This window comes from Aquila chrysaetos, chromosome 1, assembly GCF_900496995.4.
Source record: "Aquila chrysaetos chrysaetos chromosome 1, bAquChr1.4, whole genome shotgun sequence".
NCBI lineage: Eukaryota > Metazoa > Chordata > Aves > Accipitriformes > Accipitridae > Aquila > Aquila chrysaetos.
The window spans coordinates 79636141-79658503 of record NC_044004.1 but is presented as its reverse complement, the minus strand read 5'-3'; the positions used below and the strand labels follow the sequence as shown (position 1 = coordinate 79658503).

The window sequence follows — 22363 nt, the reverse complement described above, 5'->3', positions numbered from 1 at the left end:
GCTTTAACATTTTGTATCAAAGGAAGCCAGTGTTTTAAATACTCTAAAACAAAAGAATATGGCTGTAGATTCCAGCTTTTCATTCTTTTCTTTTTCCTTTTTTAAATTGAAGGCTGGAATTCCTTTATGAAAGACTGACTTCAGTTTCTGAACTAATTTCAGAATTATGGCCATGATAAGCCTTTTTCTTTTTAAAGTGGCTTACATCAAGTTTTACTTTAAATAGAAATTGCCCATTCATGGCATTAGCAGATTTATTTATAAAGAGAGTCATGTTTCTAATTTTTTGATGGAAGTTGGTCTGGAGAATTTATCTTGGGAGAGTTCTCCTGTTTTTAAAAAAAAAAACTTTCCGAAAAAAAACTGCTAGAGAGGCAAGGGTTTGCAGATTTTAGTGTAAGAACAGACTGCTTCGTCAGTGAAAAACTACTTTGAAAATGGATAATTTTGCAAAATGGAGGTTTCAGTCTTCAGCCCTTCCTTAGTCCCTGAGAGACCATCCTTGCAGTCTGTGTGTTACTGCTCCGCTCATCAGCACGGTTTACGTGCATCCGAACATGCCCTTCCCCTGAGAAACCTTCACAGCAAACACTGCTTCCATTGGGAGTGTGAGAGTGCAGTTGGAGCAAGGGATGTAGCAGGGGGGATTTATCTGAGTAGCAATTTCACAGTAAGGTGTTGGAAGAGCAAAATACAAGCAGCCTTACAACTGATGGGATATTGAGCTATTTTTATTTTATTTGGGAGTATTTTATGCGCAATTATTTGAAAGTACTCAATCAGGTTTCAGATTTTGTTTGTTTCTGCGTGTGACTTGACTACCTGCCCAGTGCTTGCAGAACAGCTTTGTATAAGAGATGAGCTACTTATCCTATAAAATTTGCGGTTGGAGCAACAAGATTTAAATCACAGCAAGACAGGTCAGCTATCTTCTTGGTCTCTGACTTCTTTACTCTTTCACAAAAACAGAATTCACATTTTTAATATTGTATTTGTATTCCACTTGAAGTAAAACCGTGGGTAAAACTGGGTTGGTTTTGCTGTATTCTCCATGAAGTAAATTTACATAAAGATTATGTAAATACTGTACAACCCCAGGGCAGGATTGGATATCCTAGTTCACACAGAGCTCATAGTACCTATTCCACAATTTTCTTCATTGCGTTGAGTTGACTTGAGAAGGACGATGTAATTCAACGAAGAGCAAGGACAGTAACATCTATGCAAATGTGATCAAAGTCTTGCAGCTCTAAATAAGAGCAAAATGCAAATCAAATTTATATTATCTGTGGTTACACTGCCACCTAGTGATACAAAGAGTTAATGTCCGCTTTCTTTATTTTGTTTTCTAAGATTAGCATCTTCATGACCCATTTGTCTAATTATGGAAACGACCGCCTGGGGTTATACACCTTTGTGAATCTGGCCAACTTTGTTCATACCTGGACAAACCTGAAACTGCAAACTCTTCCTCCGGTTCAGCTGGCTCACAAGTATTTTGAGCTATTCCCTGAGCAAAAGGACCCTCTCTGGCAGGTAGGCAGGCCTGCTGATGAAGAGATCAGAAAAAAAATCACCTTGATGGTGGGTTTTGTGAATTTCTTTGTTTCAGTTTCTTGTAGAGAAAAGCAGTAATATTTTTAGATTTACTAGTTGGTTCCATAAAACAGCTTACTGAAGGTTCAGTGTACGTGATTGTTTTCCCTGTTGCTTAAATCTCCATTGAAAGGTTGTGAAATTAATACATATTAAGATGTGTAATTAAAATTATCTTTAATTCATTTTATTTGTGACTTTACTTGCTTTTAGAAATGTGGGAAGTGCAGGAAAGGCATTATGTTATTTCTCTTCTCCTTTTGGAATTAACAGGAATGAGCATTTGACAGAGAGATGTATATGCATATTTTAGCAATTTGCCATTAAAGAAATTAACTTTCCTCCAAGTGCGTGAGGAGAAGGGGACATCCAAAAAGAGAAAAGAGCATTAAGACCAAGGATACCTTAACGCTAAAACTGACTAGCCAAGTAGAAATAGATTTAGATAGATTAGAAAGTGATTCACAAAGGGCTGAGAACTGCCCAAGCAAGAAGTTTACCAGCACTTAATACATTGATGTTATCAACTCTGCTGCTTGATTATCCCACTCCCATAAGTGAGCAAATTGAAAAGAAATGTGAAGAGCTGCTAAGGCTGAAGCCTGCACTGACCTTGCAGTTGGCATGTCTTCAGCCCATCACCCAGTGCTAAGAGCACAGTCCCTGAAGAGAAACTACTGCACCAAGCCGTGAATGTGTCCTGTTCTTTTGTACATGCTTGGTGACCAATTCAGTGACCAATTCAACCAATTCAGTGGAACAACTGAGTGCTGTAGGTACGTGTGTCCCAGCAGTGATAATATGTAGCCCAAATATCATCCTGTTGAAGTGACTTGGTAGAAATATTATAAGGAGCAAACTTTACTAAATCAAACATAAAAATCTATTTAAGCTTGCATACTCAAATGTCTTCTAGCATTGGATACTGAATTGCCAACTTAGAAACTGAGTATGAAATTGCAAATTTGGACTTAATTATACATCTTGAAATTCATGCTGTTATTGAATAAAACATTGAAATAGGGGGAAAAATGTCAAGAACTTTGCGTAATGTTAGGAGAGAATGAATTTTAAAAATGGAAATTAGCCTGTAGCCAAATGACTTGAAAAATTAGGATTACTTAGAAAAGGCATAGGTAAGTTACAGTGGCTACCATATACTGAATGTGGTGTCTTTTGTCTATAATGCATGTGAATCTGAATACAGTTATATTTTTTTAAGCCTAAAAGATTGGTAATTCCTTTCATCTCAGTGCAGTACTGCCAAACAACAATGTCAAAAACTGTTTGCAAGTAGCATTTCTAAAACAGATTTAAACTTTTTCAGCTGTAAAGCAGCAAATGAAAAAACAAGATTCAATATTATGTACTGATTTGAATTGGAGGATCGGAATATGTATTTATGAATGGAAAGCCTTAAATTGTAATTAATTTACACTTTTAGTTTAAAAAATACAGCATGTATAGGGTGGTAGCTGTTACAGTAATGTAAAAGTCAGTAATTAGATAACTCGTTAACAATTTCAGGTTTTCCTAACTTGTATGTAATTGATCAATTAATTTTGAATTATTCCCACATCTTAAGTATGTGGGATCAAATTTGTCTTTGGCATAATTCCGCTGAACATATTGACATTTCATAGGAGAAATTATCTTGTCTCAGGGTCTGTTAGACAGCTGGGGCAACTCTATATATGTAGAATGAAAACCACATTTCTTCAACATACTTGCCTCATCAAAAAAAAACCCCAAACACTTAAGAGGTAGAGTTTCTGGCCTGGTTACATTGCAAATACTTTTCTGAATCACTGAAATAGTTCTTTAATACATAACAAGGTTTTCTGTCATAAGGGGAAATAATAGTTTCTGGTAAGAATATCTGTACATTGTTGAAAAATTGGGAATTTATATAAACATAACTTGAGAACCTTATCAGGTGTGATTAGCAATGAAATTCTTAGTTGTTGTTCTCTGTTTTAGAATCCCTGTGATGACAAACGGCACAGAGATATCTGGTCTAAAGAAAAAACCTGTGATCGATTACCAAAATTCTTGGTTGTAGGACCCCAGAAAACTGGTGAGATTTTATTGTATTTCAACAAGATAGGCTACGTGTAAGTTCAAATAATTATACCAATTAATCACTTTTTACTCAGAGTGCTGTGTAGGGATCTTGATCATCTAACAGCATTTTTTTATTTTCAGATACCATCCAAATATAGTTTAATAATGTAAGTTACAACAGACAATACACATATTGAAAATGCAGGGTTCAGGCGTGTGTCGGATTTTTTTGGCATTATGTCAAAATGAGTAACATTTTGATAAAGAGGTCAACAAGATAGACAAGATCTTGGCAAAGCAAAAGGAGGAAAGGACAGCCGTTTTTCAAATGGTGTAGATTCTTAACTGCAAGTTCTCGTCTGTCCTGCGTCTTGTTTATAGAAACTTGTTATTTCATGGCACTTATTTCAAATCAAGAAGTTCCTAATGGACAGTTTGAAATGCAAGGTTGCAGTAGTTTATAAATTTACTTAATGGTTAATTTTCTCTTCTGTAATCAGAAAATTGCATATGTGCTTCCTTTTATCTTCACCAATCCCCAATAGTTACTGAGTGCAAGATTTTTAATTTTTTTTGTGACAGTCTCATAAAAACCAATAATTATTTTTAAAACACAGTTATTAAAAGTGTGAAAAGCAGATTTCAGCATTGGCACTCCAGTTTCTGTGTTAACTATTTATATTTCTTTAACCATCTTCAATTTAAAAGCCCAGAAAGTAAGATTCTTAGGTGACATAAATCGTCATTCCCTCACTGAAATGAAATGGAATACAGCTGGTGTAGTCCATCTGCGGGTAGAGCCCACACCCCGCCCCCCACACCCCCCCCCCCCCCCCCACCCTCCCCAATGTGTGTGTATATCTTTTTTTTTTAATCTTGGACTTTTGTCCTATTTGCAGGTACCACAGCCTTGTATTTGTTCCTGATCATGCATCCTTCCATCATTAGTAACTCCCCCAGCCCAAAAACCTTTGAGGAGGTACAGTTCTTTAATAGAAATAACTACCACAGGGGGATTGATTGGTAAGATGGGTTATTAGTATAAATTTAAAAGTTTATATATTGTGAACAATACAAAAATGACATTACTGTTGGTAATGGTAACTGTTTATATATAGAGTGAGATAAAAATGTAACCTTCAGTGGTTACATCAGTGTCCTTCTAAAATGATAAATAAATGCAAGTGAATAACAATCTTACTACAGAATATCGTAAGTGCACTGACTTTTGTGAGGCTTTCTTGTAAATATTCATGTATTAATATATGCAAAACAGTAACAAAATATGTATTTGTCATTACACACGCCTTTGAAGTTGGGACAGTAATGGTTGTTAGTTGGATATATGGAGGCAAAAATTATGTTCCTGTTGGAAATCTCATTTCTTAAGAGAAAAATGGTAGTATCAGGGAGAGGCATTTTTTCCTTCAAATAGGATTTAGAAATAGCGATCAGGTAAAAGGGGGGCAGGGAAAGCCTCTCAAAATATTTTCAAAGATCAGGTGATTAGGAGAACATTAGTCTCTCCATAGGGTTAGTAAGTGGTGCTAAAAAAGTATGTATCGCCACTGCCATGTTCACTACGGCTACCGGGGAATCACCGGACATAGCTACTCCCAGAAGGTCATTCTTGATTTCTCTTACTTTCAGAAAGTGCTGCAGTATAAAGCACCACAAGATGAAAAGCAGTAACATGCTGTAGTGGCTGGGGAGCAGCAATAAAAGATTATTGATATTTTGTCTTGTTTCTTTTTTTCCCCCAGTTTAAGGGAAAATAGTTTTCTTGCCTTTACCTTTGTATTCATCCATAAAATTGACAGGGTGAACACTGTTATATGGTCTTAGTGCAGATACATCAGATTCAATTTCTTTTTAAGTCACTTAGTTTTTACAGAGTTATAATTGTTGTAGCAGATTCTTATTACAAAGTGCGGTGAATCAGCCAGTTATTACCAATAGAGAGATGCCAGCTGAATGACTGGGAATGAGAAAGCTGACTATTTGCTGTGGAGACTTTTGAAGTCCGAGAAGATGACATGCAAGCGAGGTATAGCAGGTCCACACTGATGGAGACAGCCTAAGTACAATGAGCCAGTTCTTCACATCATCAATGTTTTCATGTTGCTGGAAGACCATTTCTCTGCTTCTCTCATTCCTCCTGCCATATCCACTTCCCTAACATGCAGATACAATTTGTCTGCTAGGCATGTGCCAAATTACCTTCATCATAACACAGCACTGGTGCATAAAGCTCCCAGTGGTCAACCTGTACAGGCCAGGCACATCCTTTTGACAGGTACTCACTCTACAGCACCCATTTGACTATTTGTACCTCTGCGCTACATGCCCCGCTCACCCCTGCCAGGTTCTCACAGTTAAGTCTTGAATACTCAGAACTACCCGTTGGTGTAGTTGCTTAACTCTTAGATTTGCATTCTGTCTGCCAGATAAATCTCTCTGACCTTCACTCTGATAGTGTAGTTTAATGCTGGCATGTAATGAGCTTACCAAATGGTAATTAGATACAAGGTATCTTCTCATTAGTCCATTAATTGGCTAGGATCCTTTCAAGGCAAGAGTATTCACAACTAACAATCAGTTCAATTTCTTTTACAGTTGTGGAGATACAACTTTTTCCCAGAGCTGACTCTGACTTAGTCTTTGTCCGAGCTTACATTTAGACCAAGGCCAACTACAGAAGCAGGAAAGGGTTCTTTCAGCCCTCGGCACAAGACATATAGATGTGTATATTGTAGTCTCCCAGTAGAGATAACAGAACAGTAACATGAGAACTGATCTTTCTGTTCTTGAAATGGAGAAGTCTAAATAGACCAGTCATGTATTTCTTTATGTAAGTAAGCATTGTTACAGATTTCTTAGACAAGTTTCTCTAAAGCCCTCTCAGCTTTGCCCTTGTCGAGTTTAGTAATTGTCTCATGAATGAGGTACTGAGCAAGTGTTCTGCAGTCGGTGTTCAGCAGAAATGCTGAGCCTGAACTTTCTAACCTCTTGATATCCCACCTGGTCCAATCTCTTTACCATTTTTCACTGACACCACATCAACTTCTGCTTTTTTTTTTTTTTCAAATTTGCCATGGTATCTAAAGAATCAATTAAGTTTTTTCCCAAAATTTGGTGTAGTGTCATATTTAATGTTAAGTGTTTCCTTATAAGGTTGTAGTCCTCATTGCCTTGTATTTACTCAGCCTACTACCAGGACTTCAGTACAACAGCATAATGACACCATACATGATCTAGAGCAGATTTGCCTGTAGTGCCTATTGCCTCTTTCAAAGCTGGCCTTTTTCTTTGCTGTTGGTGTTCTGCTAAAACATTCTGAGGTCACACAGTCAGGTTGAGTCATTAGTTTCTAATAATTTTATTTGTGAGCAGAAATTGGTATAGCTTCGTCATTTTCATCAAGTCAGCCCTCATATTTTTGGGAAATAGAGTCCGTTGTTCAATTAAATAGTATCATACTCTCAGATATTTGTGTTAGCATTAGGCAGATACAAACACTTAATAAACTAGCAGGGCAGTGACAGCCTTTCATTCTGTTCTGTTTGGTTGTCCTCTTATTTCATCTGTTTTGTGTACAATCTGAATGTGAGTCTAGTAATAGCCATGTGGCTTTGTAGCAGAATTTTTGAATGCAGCTTTGAGCATATTACGCAGGGACCTGCCCATCCATCAGCCCTTCACATGACATCATTTACATCTCTGATACAAGGAAATCTACCAGCTACCACTCTTAAGAGCATGAATGAATCTACAACTATTACTCCTTATCTAATACATAGAAAATTGTCAGCTGAAGGCCAGCCCGCTTTTGCACAATTGTGATGACAGGTATCCATTCATGTGCCAAAGAAGCACAAAACAATAACTTAGCAATGTTTGCTTTTGTATACATAAAAGTTGCTCATAAGAATTAACTTCTTGGAATCAGGTGTCAGAGAGTTTAGTTTCTTTAAACCACTGTAGATTCCTTCCTTTTCTCTAAATACCTTGTAATCAGTGCCTGCATGCTAATCATCATCTTGTGAGATCTGTGTCCTAAAGAAAACTGCGTGTGCATCAGTCAGTTCCACCCTACCAAGTCTTCTGGCCTTGACTGCAATGGTCACGATTTCAAAGCCAACAAGAGCATGTCACTTGTATTAGAAGTAGCCCACTTCTATGAATAGAGCAAAGTCTAAGCACTGGAAGAAATTTCAGTCCTTAAGCATGATCTTCAGAAGAGGTTGTTTTAAATGGCACTTATTTTATCAATACAGAATTTAACTGAAAAATCAAAAAGACCAACATTTCCCATTTATTCTTTTCCCCAACAATAATGAAAAGTGGTCAGAGGACCATGGACAAAGAAGTCTTCATGTGACATAGGAGATTGCTGGAAATTAACTGCAACTTCATAATGGAAGAGGAAAGCTCACAAAGAAAACTAAAAGGAATACAACCCATGTTTCCACAAAAATGTGACTCCAAACAATAAGTGAAAGATGCTGTCACTGCTTAGAAACCTTTTACCAGATAAGCTGTGGGGGATTTTTTCAGTGCATCTTCTCCACAAAGATGAGCTCTTTTCTCTTTTGGGTAAAAGCAATTCTGATACTGAATATTTTTTTCTTATGGTATGGCACTGTAATTAAAGTCAGCAAAAGGCCATATTTGGAAAACTCATTTTTACTTTTGACTTTGACAGGAGTTTGTTCCGACTGAAAAGCGAGAATTCACTAATTTTAAGAAGATACATGAGTATCGTAACATTTTCATCCAGTTACCAAAAAAAGCTGCAAGGTTTAGTTATAAGTAGTGAGAAGAAGAAAGCTAGTACCAAGTAGAATACGATCAAAAATATAATGTAAACTTCTGTTTGCTTTTATTTGGCATTTAGAATATTATTTAAATTGATTATTCTAGAATAAAATACACTTAACAGATTTGTCATCCTTTGTGTGACTTTTAAGTAATTCTGAGAATGATGTTACTTTCCTAGGTACATGGATTTCTTCCCCACTCCTTCTAATGTCACCACTGACTTTCTCTTTGAGAAAAGTGCCAACTATTTCCATTCTGAGGAAGCTCCTAAGCGAGCAGCTTCCCTAATACCCAAGGCCAAGATCATCACCATCCTCATCGACCCATCTGATCGGGCCTATTCCTGGTACCAGGTATGCACTCTGAAGAACACAGGCAGGCACTAATCAACGTTTCCACCTTGAATCCTCTCTGTATATCCTTTCAGTATATATGTATATAAAGGGTGTGCATAATACAAGCTTTTATTCGTCAGTCAGTGCACCATATATGATCACCCATATGCTGAGGTATCTGTCAATGTAACCCTGAAAGGGTTAAAATACCAGAAACCACCTTTTCAAAATCTGCCTGTAATATAAGCATGTAAAAATGCTAACTTCCTTGATTTTTTTGTAATCAGCACGTAAAAAAATTAGTTTATAGACATAGTTATCTAGTTCATGCTCAAAATACAAGATATACCAAGAAATTTTTGTTCTTCTGGTCTGCAGGTTTCAACAGGAATTTGGCAAAATAAAGATATATATTAAAAAAAAAAAGATAAAATTCTAAAGAGAACAAAGTTCTTAGAACTTCTGTGACATATTTTATGTTATTTTTTGATGAGAAGTAATCACAGCCCTGAGTCTGATCTGATAGCTTACCCTGCTTTGGACAGGAGGCTTGACTAGAAACCGACTGAGATCCCTTCTGACCTAAATTATCCAATGATCCTCATAAATACCTTTCTTCAAATTTGCCTTTCTGAGTATTTACCTTATGTAAGCTAGAAAAAGAAAATATGAAACTACTTGAAGCAGAGCTTCTTAGTATTTGTGTTTATTATGCCCGATTCATTTCTACAAAACCTGCCACTCAGTTTATTGAAAATAAACGTTTATACATTCTGTTTTGTTATTGCTATTATCAGTCTAGCTTCTGATTTCTTTTGACACAAGCAATATTTATTGATACAAACAATGTTTATCCCAGCATTTTCAATGAATTAATACAGATGATGACTTCTTAAGTAACTTTTAACGTAAATAATCGCTCATGACAAGGTCAGTAAGGCCAGGTCAGTAAGAGCAACCAGTTTTGTATTATTTTTTCAACTTTTGTGGTCTGTAAAGTTCCAGCAATGTAACTTCTTTTACAGCATCAGCGATCACATGAAGATCCTGCAGCTCTAAAATTCAGCTTCTATCAGGTGATCACAGCTGGACCTCGAGCCCCATCTGAGCTTAGAGCTCTCCAAAAGAGATGCCTAGCACCTGGATGGTATGCTACCCATATTGAAAGATGGCTAACTTACTTCCCACCTTATCAGGTGAATAAGACTGTAACTTGACATCCTAATCTTACATATATAATATCCTAAAAGATTACCTTTGTAAAAGTCTTCCCTATTGAATACTGATCCTCAGGGATATCCTAGATATACCAGAGCATGTTTGAAGACATTGATTGTAGTTTTTCATAGCCATGTTCTAAGTAGTTGGTTGTCATTGCTAGGGATGTCATGTCTTAGCATATTACAGCTGGGAGCTTCTTCTGCAAAATAAATCAGAACAATTATCTGGAAGCTCAAGAAACATCACTGGTGCTCCTTCAACTCTCTTGTACCTTGAACTGCCTTTATCTTACAGCTGGTTTTCATTTGCTCACACTTTCATCACTCTGGGTCTTTGTCAATAATGTTGAGGAAAAGAGAAACAGGCATGCAGTACTTTGTGGTCTCTTTAATATCAGATGGTCCATCAGGGTTCCCAAAAGAAAAATTTGAAGGAAAATAAAGGGAAGCTGCTCAATAGTATTTCTGTCTACTCTGAGTGGTAGCAAGTATCAGCGAGCATCAAAGGATGTCAGCTGGGGTATTGCCCTCCCTGCATGCATTGAGAAGAGTTTTGGTGCCTGAATGCTTTGGGGTGTAAAAAATACCTTTTCCGTCTGAAATGGGGATTACCACATGGAAATGGATGTGATCTAGTGGTTTTGTAACACCTTAATATTTAAATGCATCCGTGTCTTCACCCACTTCTTGGTCCTTTCATGCAGTAATCTCCCACAGTGTCAACCTCCTTAGGTTATGATTGTAGTAGTAAATAAAGCTGTACCTGTGCAAGAGTTCACACACTGCTTGATTTTTAACACACTTCTGGCACAGTTTGGACCCATAGCAAAAAGCATCTTGCCAAGCAGTTCCAGAGCACATTTAGATAACAAGAACGATTACCATTGGGGATTGTGGACACTACCAATTTGGTTTTGCAGGTGAGAGAGTTTAGCAGCATGGATCCAGGTCATGCTGTGCCATTTGGCCTCAAGAACAGAAAGCTGTCTCTGATTTGTTTTAGTTAGCAATATAGATAAAGCCTTTGTGTACCTCAGTGTGTTTGCCATCTCAGGCATCACCAGTTTTTTAGGTGAATTCATGTTTTGCCTAACATGACTTTTCTGTAACTGTCAAAGAGCACTGGGTCTCTTTTGCACACTTTGGTTTTGCAAGTTCCTCACACATTGCTGCCCTTAACGGTGCATCCACATATCAGAGCCTCTATTGGGACTCATTCATGTGCTGAAACAGTTTGGCTTGTTGGTGTTCCTAATCATCTACATTTGTCATCTATCACTGATCCTGAATCCTCCATGTATTCTTTGTGTTAAGAGCAGTTTCTCTGTGTGTCTTTGAGCCTCAAAGGGTGTGTGTTTATGGACCCATAGGTTTCAGTACAGGTCACACATAAGCAACCTGAAAATTGGATCTCCCTGTAAGCTTCTGTTGGCATATAACGTATAAATCATTAGCCTCCTTCTGGCCCTGTATAAGATCAAGCCTCAAAAGATGCACATCCTAAGCCCTGAACATCATGTGATATACAAGACCAGGCAGACAATATCACATGATCACTATCTCCTTGGTAGATTTATTTCTGGAATGGATTTTTCTGACATTAGCAGCGTGTCTGGCACTACTCCCCACCCAACATTTAAAGATTACTTTAGTTGAGGGAGGTTGGCTGCAATCTGAACCTTCTGTTTATGCAGGACTCGCTTAGCTGAGGCAAGTTGGCTGGAGTCTGCACCTTCTGTTTTCCCAGGGTGTGCCAAGGAAGCTCTGATGCATCTAGTTGGTTTTAGTCTCCACATACTCTCTTTTGGGCCAGCCTTGCAGACTTCATGAGATACACAATACTGTAATATCATGATACTCACATGAAATTCTCTACATTATGTTTTCATTAGCTTTCCTCCAAAAGTAACCCATGAATATTGAACGATATGCATTGTCATTCAGATTTTTGCCAGATTTTACATCCCACAGTGATAGCGAAGAACCAGCCCTGGTAGCCTTATCTTTTCTCTGTAAAAGTACTAGGGATTAACTTGCATTGCAAAAGCAACGATATACAGTAGGCCATATCCAAACTAGTTAACAAGTTCAAGGAACTGCTGAAGCATAGAACAGTTACATAAGGCAGACCTAAAATCAGCTTAGCTTGAAAGTATAGCCTTATCTAAAAAAATGAGAGCCTTCCTTCACCAAAAGAGCTCTCCCCCAGACTAGCTGAGGCTATCTATAATTTTTAATGCTGTATAAATTTGGGGGTCTCTACACATGTGACTGAATTGAGGTCTTAATGTCTGTTATGAAGTCAGCAGGCATACAGTAAGTGGTAGAAGTAGCAACAGGAATAGGCAAGGTTCCCCTTTTCATTAGAAGAGTGGTAACAGCACGCTTGTCTTACATGGTAAGAATTTGCAAATCTCAGAGTACTTTGCAAATTTGGAGTTCAGGTGTTTAGAATTTTGATTGACTTAGTTTGTCATACAAAAAGTCCTCTTTTGTCTGGCCACCAAGACAGATCTCTGGAAGTTCAGGAAGCTCATGTCTCTTAAGTTAATTTCCCGCCTACAACTCATTGCTTCAATGCAGTCATACAGAAGAAAAGAAGACCTAGCATGACAAGCTCCCCCATGAACCAAAAGATATGCTCATGCACCAGCCCTATAGGAAATCAAGCTGATTTTGCAACAGCCATCGTTAAATGGCTAGTCTGAAGCTGAAGGACTCGAGCTGTTTCTAAGCTGTTCTTTTCTCCAAACTGTCTCTCTTGCTCCTCTCCCTCCATGGTGACTTTTAGACACTATATATATATATACTCACAAGATACATAGTGGGAGAGCAGGGACCTAAACAATCCCCTCAGCTGTCAGCAGTATTATAGTAAAATGATCAATATGCTGTAAAGTGACTCAGAATACTTCATCTGTAGTGTTTTCATTATATATGAAGCTACCTACTTTGTAAAAATTACACTATTTAAATTTTCCACCTCGCTAATACATGAAATGCCTTACATTTCAAGGGATTTCATGAAATTGCATCTTCCTGAGATCAGGATATGAGTAAATCAGTACAAGTAAGGACAAATTTTGCCTCAGTTCCTTACAACCTCCCTGAAGGTTGAGAGAGAGCATTTTTTGTTACTTGCTCCCTGGGAATGTCAGGAATTTGAATTAATTTCCACTTGTAAATCTTTTTCTTGCATGTCTTTTTTGGGGTGGCAGAAGTGGGAATGGCACAGATATTTATCTCTACGTGTTTTTTAAATAGTGAAGGAAAAAAAAACTCACTCTTTTTCTTTCAGGTGGAAATATCCCCCATTTGGGATGTTTTTTGACCTCTCTGCTATGAAGCACTTAAGGCTTGTTTTCAAAGCTTATGTCTTAGGAAAGCAGTGAGTTCATTTTTGGACTCAGGCAGTCACTGTGTATCTGATTGCAAAGACTTCTGGAATGAGCTACTGCTTTCTGAACAGCCTGATACTTGCACTAATCCGCATCTCTAAGTCTGCCTGCTATATATGGCTAATTCCAAGACTGATCTTTCAAAAGAAAAGACTTTTTCTCCCTTTTGATTATGCTCTGAAACCTCATAGTCTTGCAAACCTCTTAGTTTCATCCAGTCCTAGAAGCAATTCATATGATTTTAGCCTCTCTGCTTGCATGGAAAAGTGAAAACAAGCTTCAGCACTGCTTGCAGAAGGAGATTGTTGAACCATCTGCGAATCTATTTACCCTCTCCTTTTCATCACTAAAGCATGGTGGAAAAAGTAGAGGTGTTTCCATGACAGGAAACGACTGCTTGACTAATCTGTTCGGGACTTTGCTTCTCTTCCAACAGTCACAAAGACCCAAACTCACTGCACCATCAGTGGGTCATTCGGGCATGATACCACATTTGATAAAATTCTCAGGTAGTGTCTGTTTGCCGGAAGATTCACCTCCAGGTAAAAGGGTGGCCCTGTCTGAACTAGCCTACTGGGAGTGCGTATATGGTCAAGCACTGGAAAAGAAGAAAAAGAAATTACCTACCAGTACCTGGCTTACTTAGAGATGCGTTGCACATTCTGTATCTACCCACATCCCTGCCTTAAGGTCATCGTAACATCTGCCCTTATTCATATTCTCAAAGAAGTTTTTTTCATACAATTATGTATTGTATGGGTTTAGAAGTAAGGCATTTCACCTAACATCTACCTACTGGTTTCTGTCTTTCTGGTCATTTCCAGTGACAAGCTTTTCAACATTACTGTAACATATATATGTATAAGTTTGTGTCTGTGAGAATTATAGGTTATTTCCCTAGACATTAATACTTTTTTTTTCTTGGCTGGACAAATCTCATTCTATTTCCTGCCAATATTTCTTATCTTTCTAGATCCTGCACTGCTATTTCTCTGTTGTCACAACAGCTTCCAATTTAATATCATTTCAGATTAAATTAACATGCCATTTACCCTGCTCCCAGGTCATTAATGATGATGACAATTAAAACTGGACCAGTTATCATTCTCTGGGGCAGTACTCTCATATAGTGAATGAGTTTGGCAGAGGTGGAAGTTTCAGTTTGAAACTTGAAACAACAAATTTTAAATTAAACCTCCATTTATTTTATTTGTTGTAGTTGCTAATTATTGATGGACAGCAGCTGAGAACTGACCCATCTACCGTAATGGATGAAGTACAGAAATTTCTAGGAGTCTCTCCTCATTATAATTACTCTGAAGCCCTAACGTGAGTTAATTTAATCATCATTTTCACATGTTCCTACATTTCTAAAATGCCAATTAGTCTATAAGTAAGCTCACTGCAAAATAAAGCCTCTCATACTTCTTCGAGCTGTCAGTAGGATGTATTCTTCAATGTCTGCAAAGAACACAATTCAGAGTTAGATTTTCTGTGAATCATCCACTGAGCCACTCAGTGTGGAACTTGACTGTTCCAGAAGTAGACCTCTGACAAATGGACAAAGTAAGTGTTGCTTTGTGAGATTTGCATATGAATTTTCGATGAATCAAAAGGAATTTTATTTCCATGAGTGGAACATGGAATGCTGACATGCATAACCAGAAAGGAAAGAGAATTAGTTTCTCTTTATTTTTGACATTAGCTGCAAGACAGGTTCCACGGTTTCAGTCAGTAATGTAATATCCACTCTGTATATCATAAAGATATACGTACACAAATCCTTTGGATTCTGACATTTAGATTTGGTTGCCCTTACAATAAGACTGATAACCTTAGGTTCACTCTTTTGAGTCTTCAGTCTAAACTTGGGAGATGCATCCTCCTTACAGTATCTCACAGCCTTTACGCTGCAAAATATTTGTTTCAGGTTCGATTCACATAAAGGTTTCTGGTGTCAGCTCCTGGAAGAAGGAAAAACAAAGTGTCTTGGAAAGAGCAAAGGTAGAAAATACCCTCCTATGGATTCTGAGGTAAACCATTATGCTCACTGGCATTATGCAGGGATTCAATTGCCACATATGGGACACCACACAGGCAAAATCATAAGAAGGGACAGAAGACAAAATCAAGTAGATGATAATTATTTAACTACCTTTCCCTACAAATGATACATTTAAGATAGCTGTGGAGTGCATAGACTTTTTCAGTTCTTTATTTCAAATGTGAAGAATTTAAGTCATTAAAAAAACAACTTTTAAAACTTGGCACCCCTTAGAAAAATAAACTTGGCACCCCTGAAATTCCCTGAAATTCACTGCGAAAACTGTCCCCTCTACCTAAGTGACTTAAGCAGCAGAGGTTCCACAGTGCATCATTTTTTCTCAGTCATGATCAGATATGTGTATTTGTGTCTGGTTCCTTGTCTTTGAGAGTAGTTAGACCATGACAAGTAATGCAGACTCTCATATAATCCAGTTTTAAGAGATGTTAGGTTCTATTTCTATGAATTTTATAAATACAGATGCTCAAATGAAGATATTTCCATCAGATCAAATGCTGCAGCCTGTACTCAAGGGCAGTTTAGTCTCCTTTTCTAGCTGTAATTTTACATTTGTTCTGTCCTTTATTCCCATTTCATTTAGCCTGACTAAAATGCAAATAACAACTTACAGTTTGAACAGCAGTAAGTATTAGTGTGGCAAGTAAGTCAGGATTTTTTTCTCACAGTACTTAAATTATAAGTAACTTTACATCAATAGAATCATACTGATATAAAATTATTGGGCGAGAAGGCTTTTGGCCAGAGATAAGACAAGACTGTGTTTGTTTATTGTTGTGTTTTTCAACTCTAAATACATCTGAAAATGGGGTTACTAATTGATACATGCCTACATACGAAGATATTTTGGAAGCTTTGGTTTCAATCACACTTGAGTAAATTCAAAGTAACTGCATCAGCTTCAGCGTGATTCTTAATTTACATGACTATCTGAGAGTAGAATCAGATCCTTTGCTTTGACTTCAGTGTTCATTTTGGACAACGTTTGTTTCTCTTGAAATTACCTTTTACAGTTCAGCTCCTAACTGAAGAGCTTGAATTTGCATGCAGTAGATAGCATAAAAAAATATGAATTGCATAAGAGAAAGTAAAGTTTTGACACAGGTAAAACAAACTTTGAAACCTAGACTTCACAGCAACTGCACTACAGCATTTTATTAAATAAAAATATCTCCTTTTGTATCCATCAGTGCAGGGCTTTTCTGTCAAGCTACTACAGAGATCACAATGTGGAACTGTCAAAACTCCTACACAAATTGGGACAACCCCTGCCATCGTGGCTGAGACAGGAACTACAGAAAGTAAGATAGCATTGAAAAAAGGCTTTTTGAAATCTCTCTTCCACACTTCAGTCATCATACCTAAAGTCTCCAGTAGCTACCAGAAGGTCTTGTAAGATATACCTCTTCAAAAAAGGGTAAAAGATAGAAATTGTTTCCATGTGCTGGCATGTGGATTGTGAAAATACATGTGTTTCTTAGAGCTCTGGTGGGCCAAATCTTTCTCATAAACATTTCTGGGCCTGTGGACTTGTGGACTGCTGTGCACATATGTGGAAGTTATTTGCAACTGGTATAAGCTTCAGAGATACATGACCTGTCCAATTTCACAGTAAATATTTACATTTTTATATATCAGTTTAAAAGTATTGTGTCTCATGTAGGTTTTGTAGCCCATTGTTAGACCGCTGACAGTTTTTCTTACTATTTGATTATTGTCTTGCATAAAATAAGAAAATTCAATGTAGCACAAAATGCCAAGTGTACTGCTGCCTTTGGAATCAGCTTGCTAATACCCAAAGTATATACTAACAAGGGTGAGAGGTACAGTTATCATGTATGATTTAGCTGTGCACAGCCACAAAATACACAGAGCAAAATCTGGAAGCCACAGGCAAAAGCAGTGTAGAACCTCCCCCCCTCCAAAAAAAAACCCCACCCAACCCAAACATTGCCTGTGATTATAGCCTGTAACAACAAAACCCTTACAATGTGGTAAGGGCCTTTGTCCATAATTACTATGTCTGCTTTTGTACTGACTGAAATAGCAAAATACAGAATATAGCCATTATCTGAACAGAAATTTAATTGGACATGTGAAGCACAAAAGTTGCAGTATAATCCTTATGAGCAGTATTATACTTCAACAGTTGTGAACCAAACTGAAGCAGTGCAATGAACAGCCTTTCACTCCTGGCTTCTATGAGCAGCCAGATGCGGATACTGCACTCTGGGCTTACCTTGCTGTGAATCAGGAGTGACTCCACTGAAATGAATGAAAAACTCGTAAAGAGCAGAAACAGATCCATACTTAGATTGCCTTAATTTGCACCACTATTTTTTCCTTAATTTATTTGCCTTCAGTCTATGCTTTGTGTATTCCAAGATCCCTCAACTTCATCAAAATTGTAGCATCTTTCAGTAACCTTCAGTTTACGTCAGCTGCAAAAGTCTGTCAGGTTTCCAAATGAAAATACTGGTTCTGGTTCCAGACATTTTAAATGTATTTGGTATTATATATTAGGAATAAGCTTTAGGGGGGGAAAAAATAAACACAATGTGTAATCATGGTAGAAAATTACACTCTAATCACGGAAAACACAAATATCCAGCCTTACATTTATGTGATACATTTCAATGATGCATCTCACAATGCATCAGTTTAGATGTGAGATAAAGTCTAATTAATAGTACTTAAAAGTTGAGAAAGAAGATTAATGAAAACTTCAGCTGAGTATGGCCTTAATGCTTCTCCACTGAACTTTGGCTCTGAGTGTTTCTAAAGGCATGAAGAGGTAGTGAAAACAAAAGAGAACTACAGTACTAAATGCAATGCTTTTTACAGTAGCTTTATAATGTTCTCATAATTTGTTTTAGGGTGAATAGTTAAAAACATGCATCAAATGGTGGAAAAACTTCTTCTGTCTCAGTGCTGTTTTACAACATTTATGTAATCATATAATTTAACTTTCAAGGTAATGGAATGGAAACCAGTCTGTTATTCCCTAAATAGAAAACAGATGTTGAGATCCTTACTGTACCTCTAACTGGTAATCTTTATTATTTATTGATTTTGTCTATGTAATATGTGGTTTTGATAGGCCTGTAAAGAAAAAATCTAGACAAATTTGCTGTATATAACAATATTCTTTACGCAGCACATTTTTGCTAAGGGAATATGCATGATTAATGATGAGGACCTACTAGAATAGACATTTTTTTAAGATGAACATCTTTATTATTTATTAGACAGAATGAGAATTTTTATTTCACTTTAAATATTCACTGTCATATGGATTTGTCCCAAAAGCTGACTTGTCTTAAAATACTTATTTGATAAAAGAAACACTCTGGATTCTGAACATCTGCAAAAGCAAATACTCTGCATGCTATGGGCAGCTTATGCGTCCTGCAAGCATCTATATGGATTTATTACAACTAAATTGAATAACTGGAGAAAATATCTGGGGTTTTCATCCTGGCATGATTGATTTTACCCTTGATATAACCTCATGTAACATCACTCAAACATTTTTTAAAAAATCCACAGTGATCGCATGAAGCTCCTGTTGTGTTCACTGCTGCCTCAGTTACTCCATGTTCTTCAGTGCAGCAATTATGAAATAGAAGAAAATAGGAAAAACCTTGGGCACTATCAAGTGCCTGAAGGTTTTCATGGTGAGAGGACCCTCTGCACGCAAATTGAGTGCCACCTACGTGCAGGAGGAATGGGCTTCAGCCACATTGATAGTTCATTCTTTGTTTTCAAGAACTCCCTTTCTGTCTTCTTTCTCTGGGAAATCAAGGCCTCCACAGAACAAGAATGAGTGGGCAGTCAAGGACAGAGTGGTGATGGGGCCATGCACATTGGTTGCATTGTCCCACCAGAAATTTTACAACAGACAAGGTGGCATGTCTCAGATCTGTGGACTACTTCTGTGAAGTCCTCTCTGAGATACGGCAAGGAGCCCCCTAAAATTGTTTGTGATCTGGTAAACCAGCCCAACTGCAGTCACCACTGGGAGGATAAACCCCCCCACATGCACGGCCATGGCCTTGGGTGGACTAGGCTTGGTTTGGCAGCTAAACACAAAGCTAATCCTCCAGGAAGGAGTGCCCTGGCGATGATGAGGAACGAACAGCAGGGTGGAGCTCAGGGTGGAGCTCTTGTACTGTCCCAGTGCCCCTCCTAAGGGAGGGAACTGGGAACAAAATGAATCAGTTCCTAGGGATACCTTCAGTGGATTCCTATGGTAACTTTACCCAAGTCAATACCATGAACAAAGTAGCTCAAGCTTTTGGTCCTGAAACTGTGCATCTGAAAGGGCGTGATCTTGAATCTGCCTAAGTCCAAGCTCCTGTTGAGATCCAGCTGTTAAGCATTAGCATCTTCAGAAAAGGTGCTGCGAGATTAGCTTCTTGTACAGGAGGCGGGCTAGTCTCAAACACAAAAGCAATAGAGAAGTAAAGGCAAACTGCTGGTGCTCTTTATAGTTCTGAATTTCTGATGTTCGCTTATTACTTGTTTATACAAAGACGGTATGAAGCCACTTTTTTTTTTTCTCCAGAACTAGTCTATTCAAATATGTTCTTACATTTAACAGGAGACTTTCAGAAACAGAATGACTTTTAATGTGCAGTCAACTTGGTGAAGAATGAGGAGTCTGAGCAAAGCATGCAGACAACAGCTAGATGTGTTATTCCCCAAATCACAGGATGCACATGAGTACAGCTGAGTAAGCAAGTCATCCAACATAAATTATCTGGCAAAGTTTAACCTCTTCTATTCACAGCTTACCTACAATCAGTGTTTGATTTCCAGAAATAGACTGTCAGTATTAACACTCTTAAAAAATACTGATTCATTGCAATGAATTTATATTTGCTAGTCAAAATTCAGATGTTTTAGTGTGGTTGGTAACACAGCCATGGTTTCTGTTCCCCTGGTAGATAACTGCACAAGCAATTTCTTTAACAAATGCTTGATTATGCGAGCTTCACCTTTATTTTCATAAATATGATTCTGAAATTTGCTTTCTGCAGACATCTGTGCCATTAAAAATCAATGTGTGATTATGAGCAGAAAGTGACCGTTGGGGGGGAGTAAACACAGAGCCTGATATGAAATCACTTAATTATTTGAGCAAACATTCCTGAAAATGCTGTGATATTTTCCCAGTTCTACTTGTGCAGAAAGAATTAGTTTCAATGATTTTCAGACTATCTTGTACAGAATATCCTTTTTCATTGCTTAAAAATGTGAAACTTCCTCAGGAAGAAATTAAATAGATATTTCAATGTTTATAGATGTAATACTTTTGTCATTCACATTGAATGAAAATTGCTGGAAACATTTTTCTCAAAGTTTTTTAAAATAAAAATAGATATTATTCTGATAGTGGCATGGTATCTGAAGTGCAACAATAAACTCTGATAAGAAAATGTAGTGCCGTGTGGAAGTGATTTTTATGTTCACAAAAGTTGTCCTTTTCCAGGTTTGTTAGCAGCTATTGCAGCTTGACACTGAGCTACAACACAATCCAGGAGCACGGGAACACCATGAAATGTTTTCAGAAATGAAAAATATTGCTTACTCTCCCTGTGAGTGAATATTACTGCTTTATGCAGCTGCTTGTTTTACTGCTTTTGCTTCCTGCTTACTTTTTATTTCTTGTGCCAGAAATTGCTAATGTGCTATAGAAACATTTCCAGAGCTTGCTATTTTTAAGATCACAAGCAGGCTTTATTCAAATTATTTGCCTTGGGGATTCAGTAGTTGTGCCAAAGCATCAGCCTACACAGACATGAGAAAACCTTTCTTAGGAGAAATGTTTAAAGATGGTATGAATGTCCAAAGGAAAATTCACTGTTAGCAACAAATTCAGAGCAGAATAGAAAAGTGTACTATCTAGCTGGACAAAAGCTGCTTAATGTCTTCATAGAGGTGTAGAAAGTAGGAAACCTGTGTTAACAAAATATTCTGTTCATTGGAGAGGAATGATGCAATCTGTAATTCAGAAGCCTAAGCTTCTTTTATAATACCCATCTCTTTAATCTCTAAGAATAACAAATGTGGAACAGTAAAGTAATAACAGAAAGGTACTAAGCAAAGGGAAAAGATCCTTGCTACAAATAACACCTGCCTGACCTCTGTCTCCAATTTATCTGCTTTCATTTAATGTTTCTTTTCAGTTCTTCCAATCCCAAAATCCTTAGAGCTCAAAGGCAAAAGACACTTTTTTGTCTCTGTGGACCACATGGATGAAGAATGCACAACAGTCAGCATCAAAGGACAAATCACAGGAACAGGAAAGTAATTAACAGCTGAAACCAAGGGCTAGGGAAACCTGAATGGAGGAGGAATTTAGACAAATTAAGGGTGATAGATTTGAAAAGCATATAGTGAGCTTGAGTCTTCACCACTCTGTTTTCTGTCAGGTTACTTCTTTTTTAATACAGTATTTTCCTTCTTCACTTCCCTTTTTCTGTTCTGATCCTCTCTTTCTCTTGAGAAATTCAGATGGGAAAATAAGGCTTACGTGCTTTTCATTGCTCAGATGTCTGTCTACCTAGGAGAGCCATCAATCTAGTAGCACAAGGTCACTATCAGATCTCTTCCAAAAGGTATGAAACAAAAGTGGCCTAGTTCAACTGTGATATAGGGGCTTGGCTCAGAATTACTGCTTCAAATCCTATAGCCTGTGTTATTCAGGAGCTCAGAGAAATGGGCTCTTTTGCCCCGAAAGAAATCTTACTATTGTGTCCTTAATTATCTCATCAAGACTGTCGGTCCTATTAAGTCTCCCAGTAAAGCTCCTTTCTTCAGCTAAATTCTGAGCCAATTTACTCCTGTACAAAAAAAAAAAAC

General features: G+C 37.5%; 1 protein-coding gene across 6 annotated transcripts in view; it reads left to right on the top strand.

The window, feature by feature from the left end:
* The window catches only part of LOC115345977 (bifunctional heparan sulfate N-deacetylase/N-sulfotransferase 3), a 336206-nt gene extending 315265 nt beyond the window's left edge, over positions 1 to 20941 (top strand). For all 6 annotated transcript variants that reach the window (XM_030025568.1, XM_030025577.2, XM_030025590.2 and 3 more), the window contains 8 exons: positions 1354 to 1536; positions 3577 to 3673; positions 4560 to 4683; positions 8660 to 8834; positions 9842 to 10012; positions 14654 to 14763; positions 15365 to 15467; positions 16687 to 20941. In XM_030025568.1, the coding sequence (XP_029881428.1) occupies positions 1354 to 1536; positions 3577 to 3673; positions 4560 to 4683; positions 8660 to 8834; positions 9842 to 10012; positions 14654 to 14763; positions 15365 to 15467; positions 16687 to 16806 (1083 nt within the window). In that variant the 3' untranslated portion in view covers positions 16807 to 20941. The remainder of the gene's footprint in view (positions 1 to 1353; positions 1537 to 3576; positions 3674 to 4559; positions 4684 to 8659; positions 8835 to 9841; positions 10013 to 14653; positions 14764 to 15364; positions 15468 to 16686) is intronic.
* The last annotated feature ends 1422 nt before the right edge of the window (positions 20942 to 22363 follow it).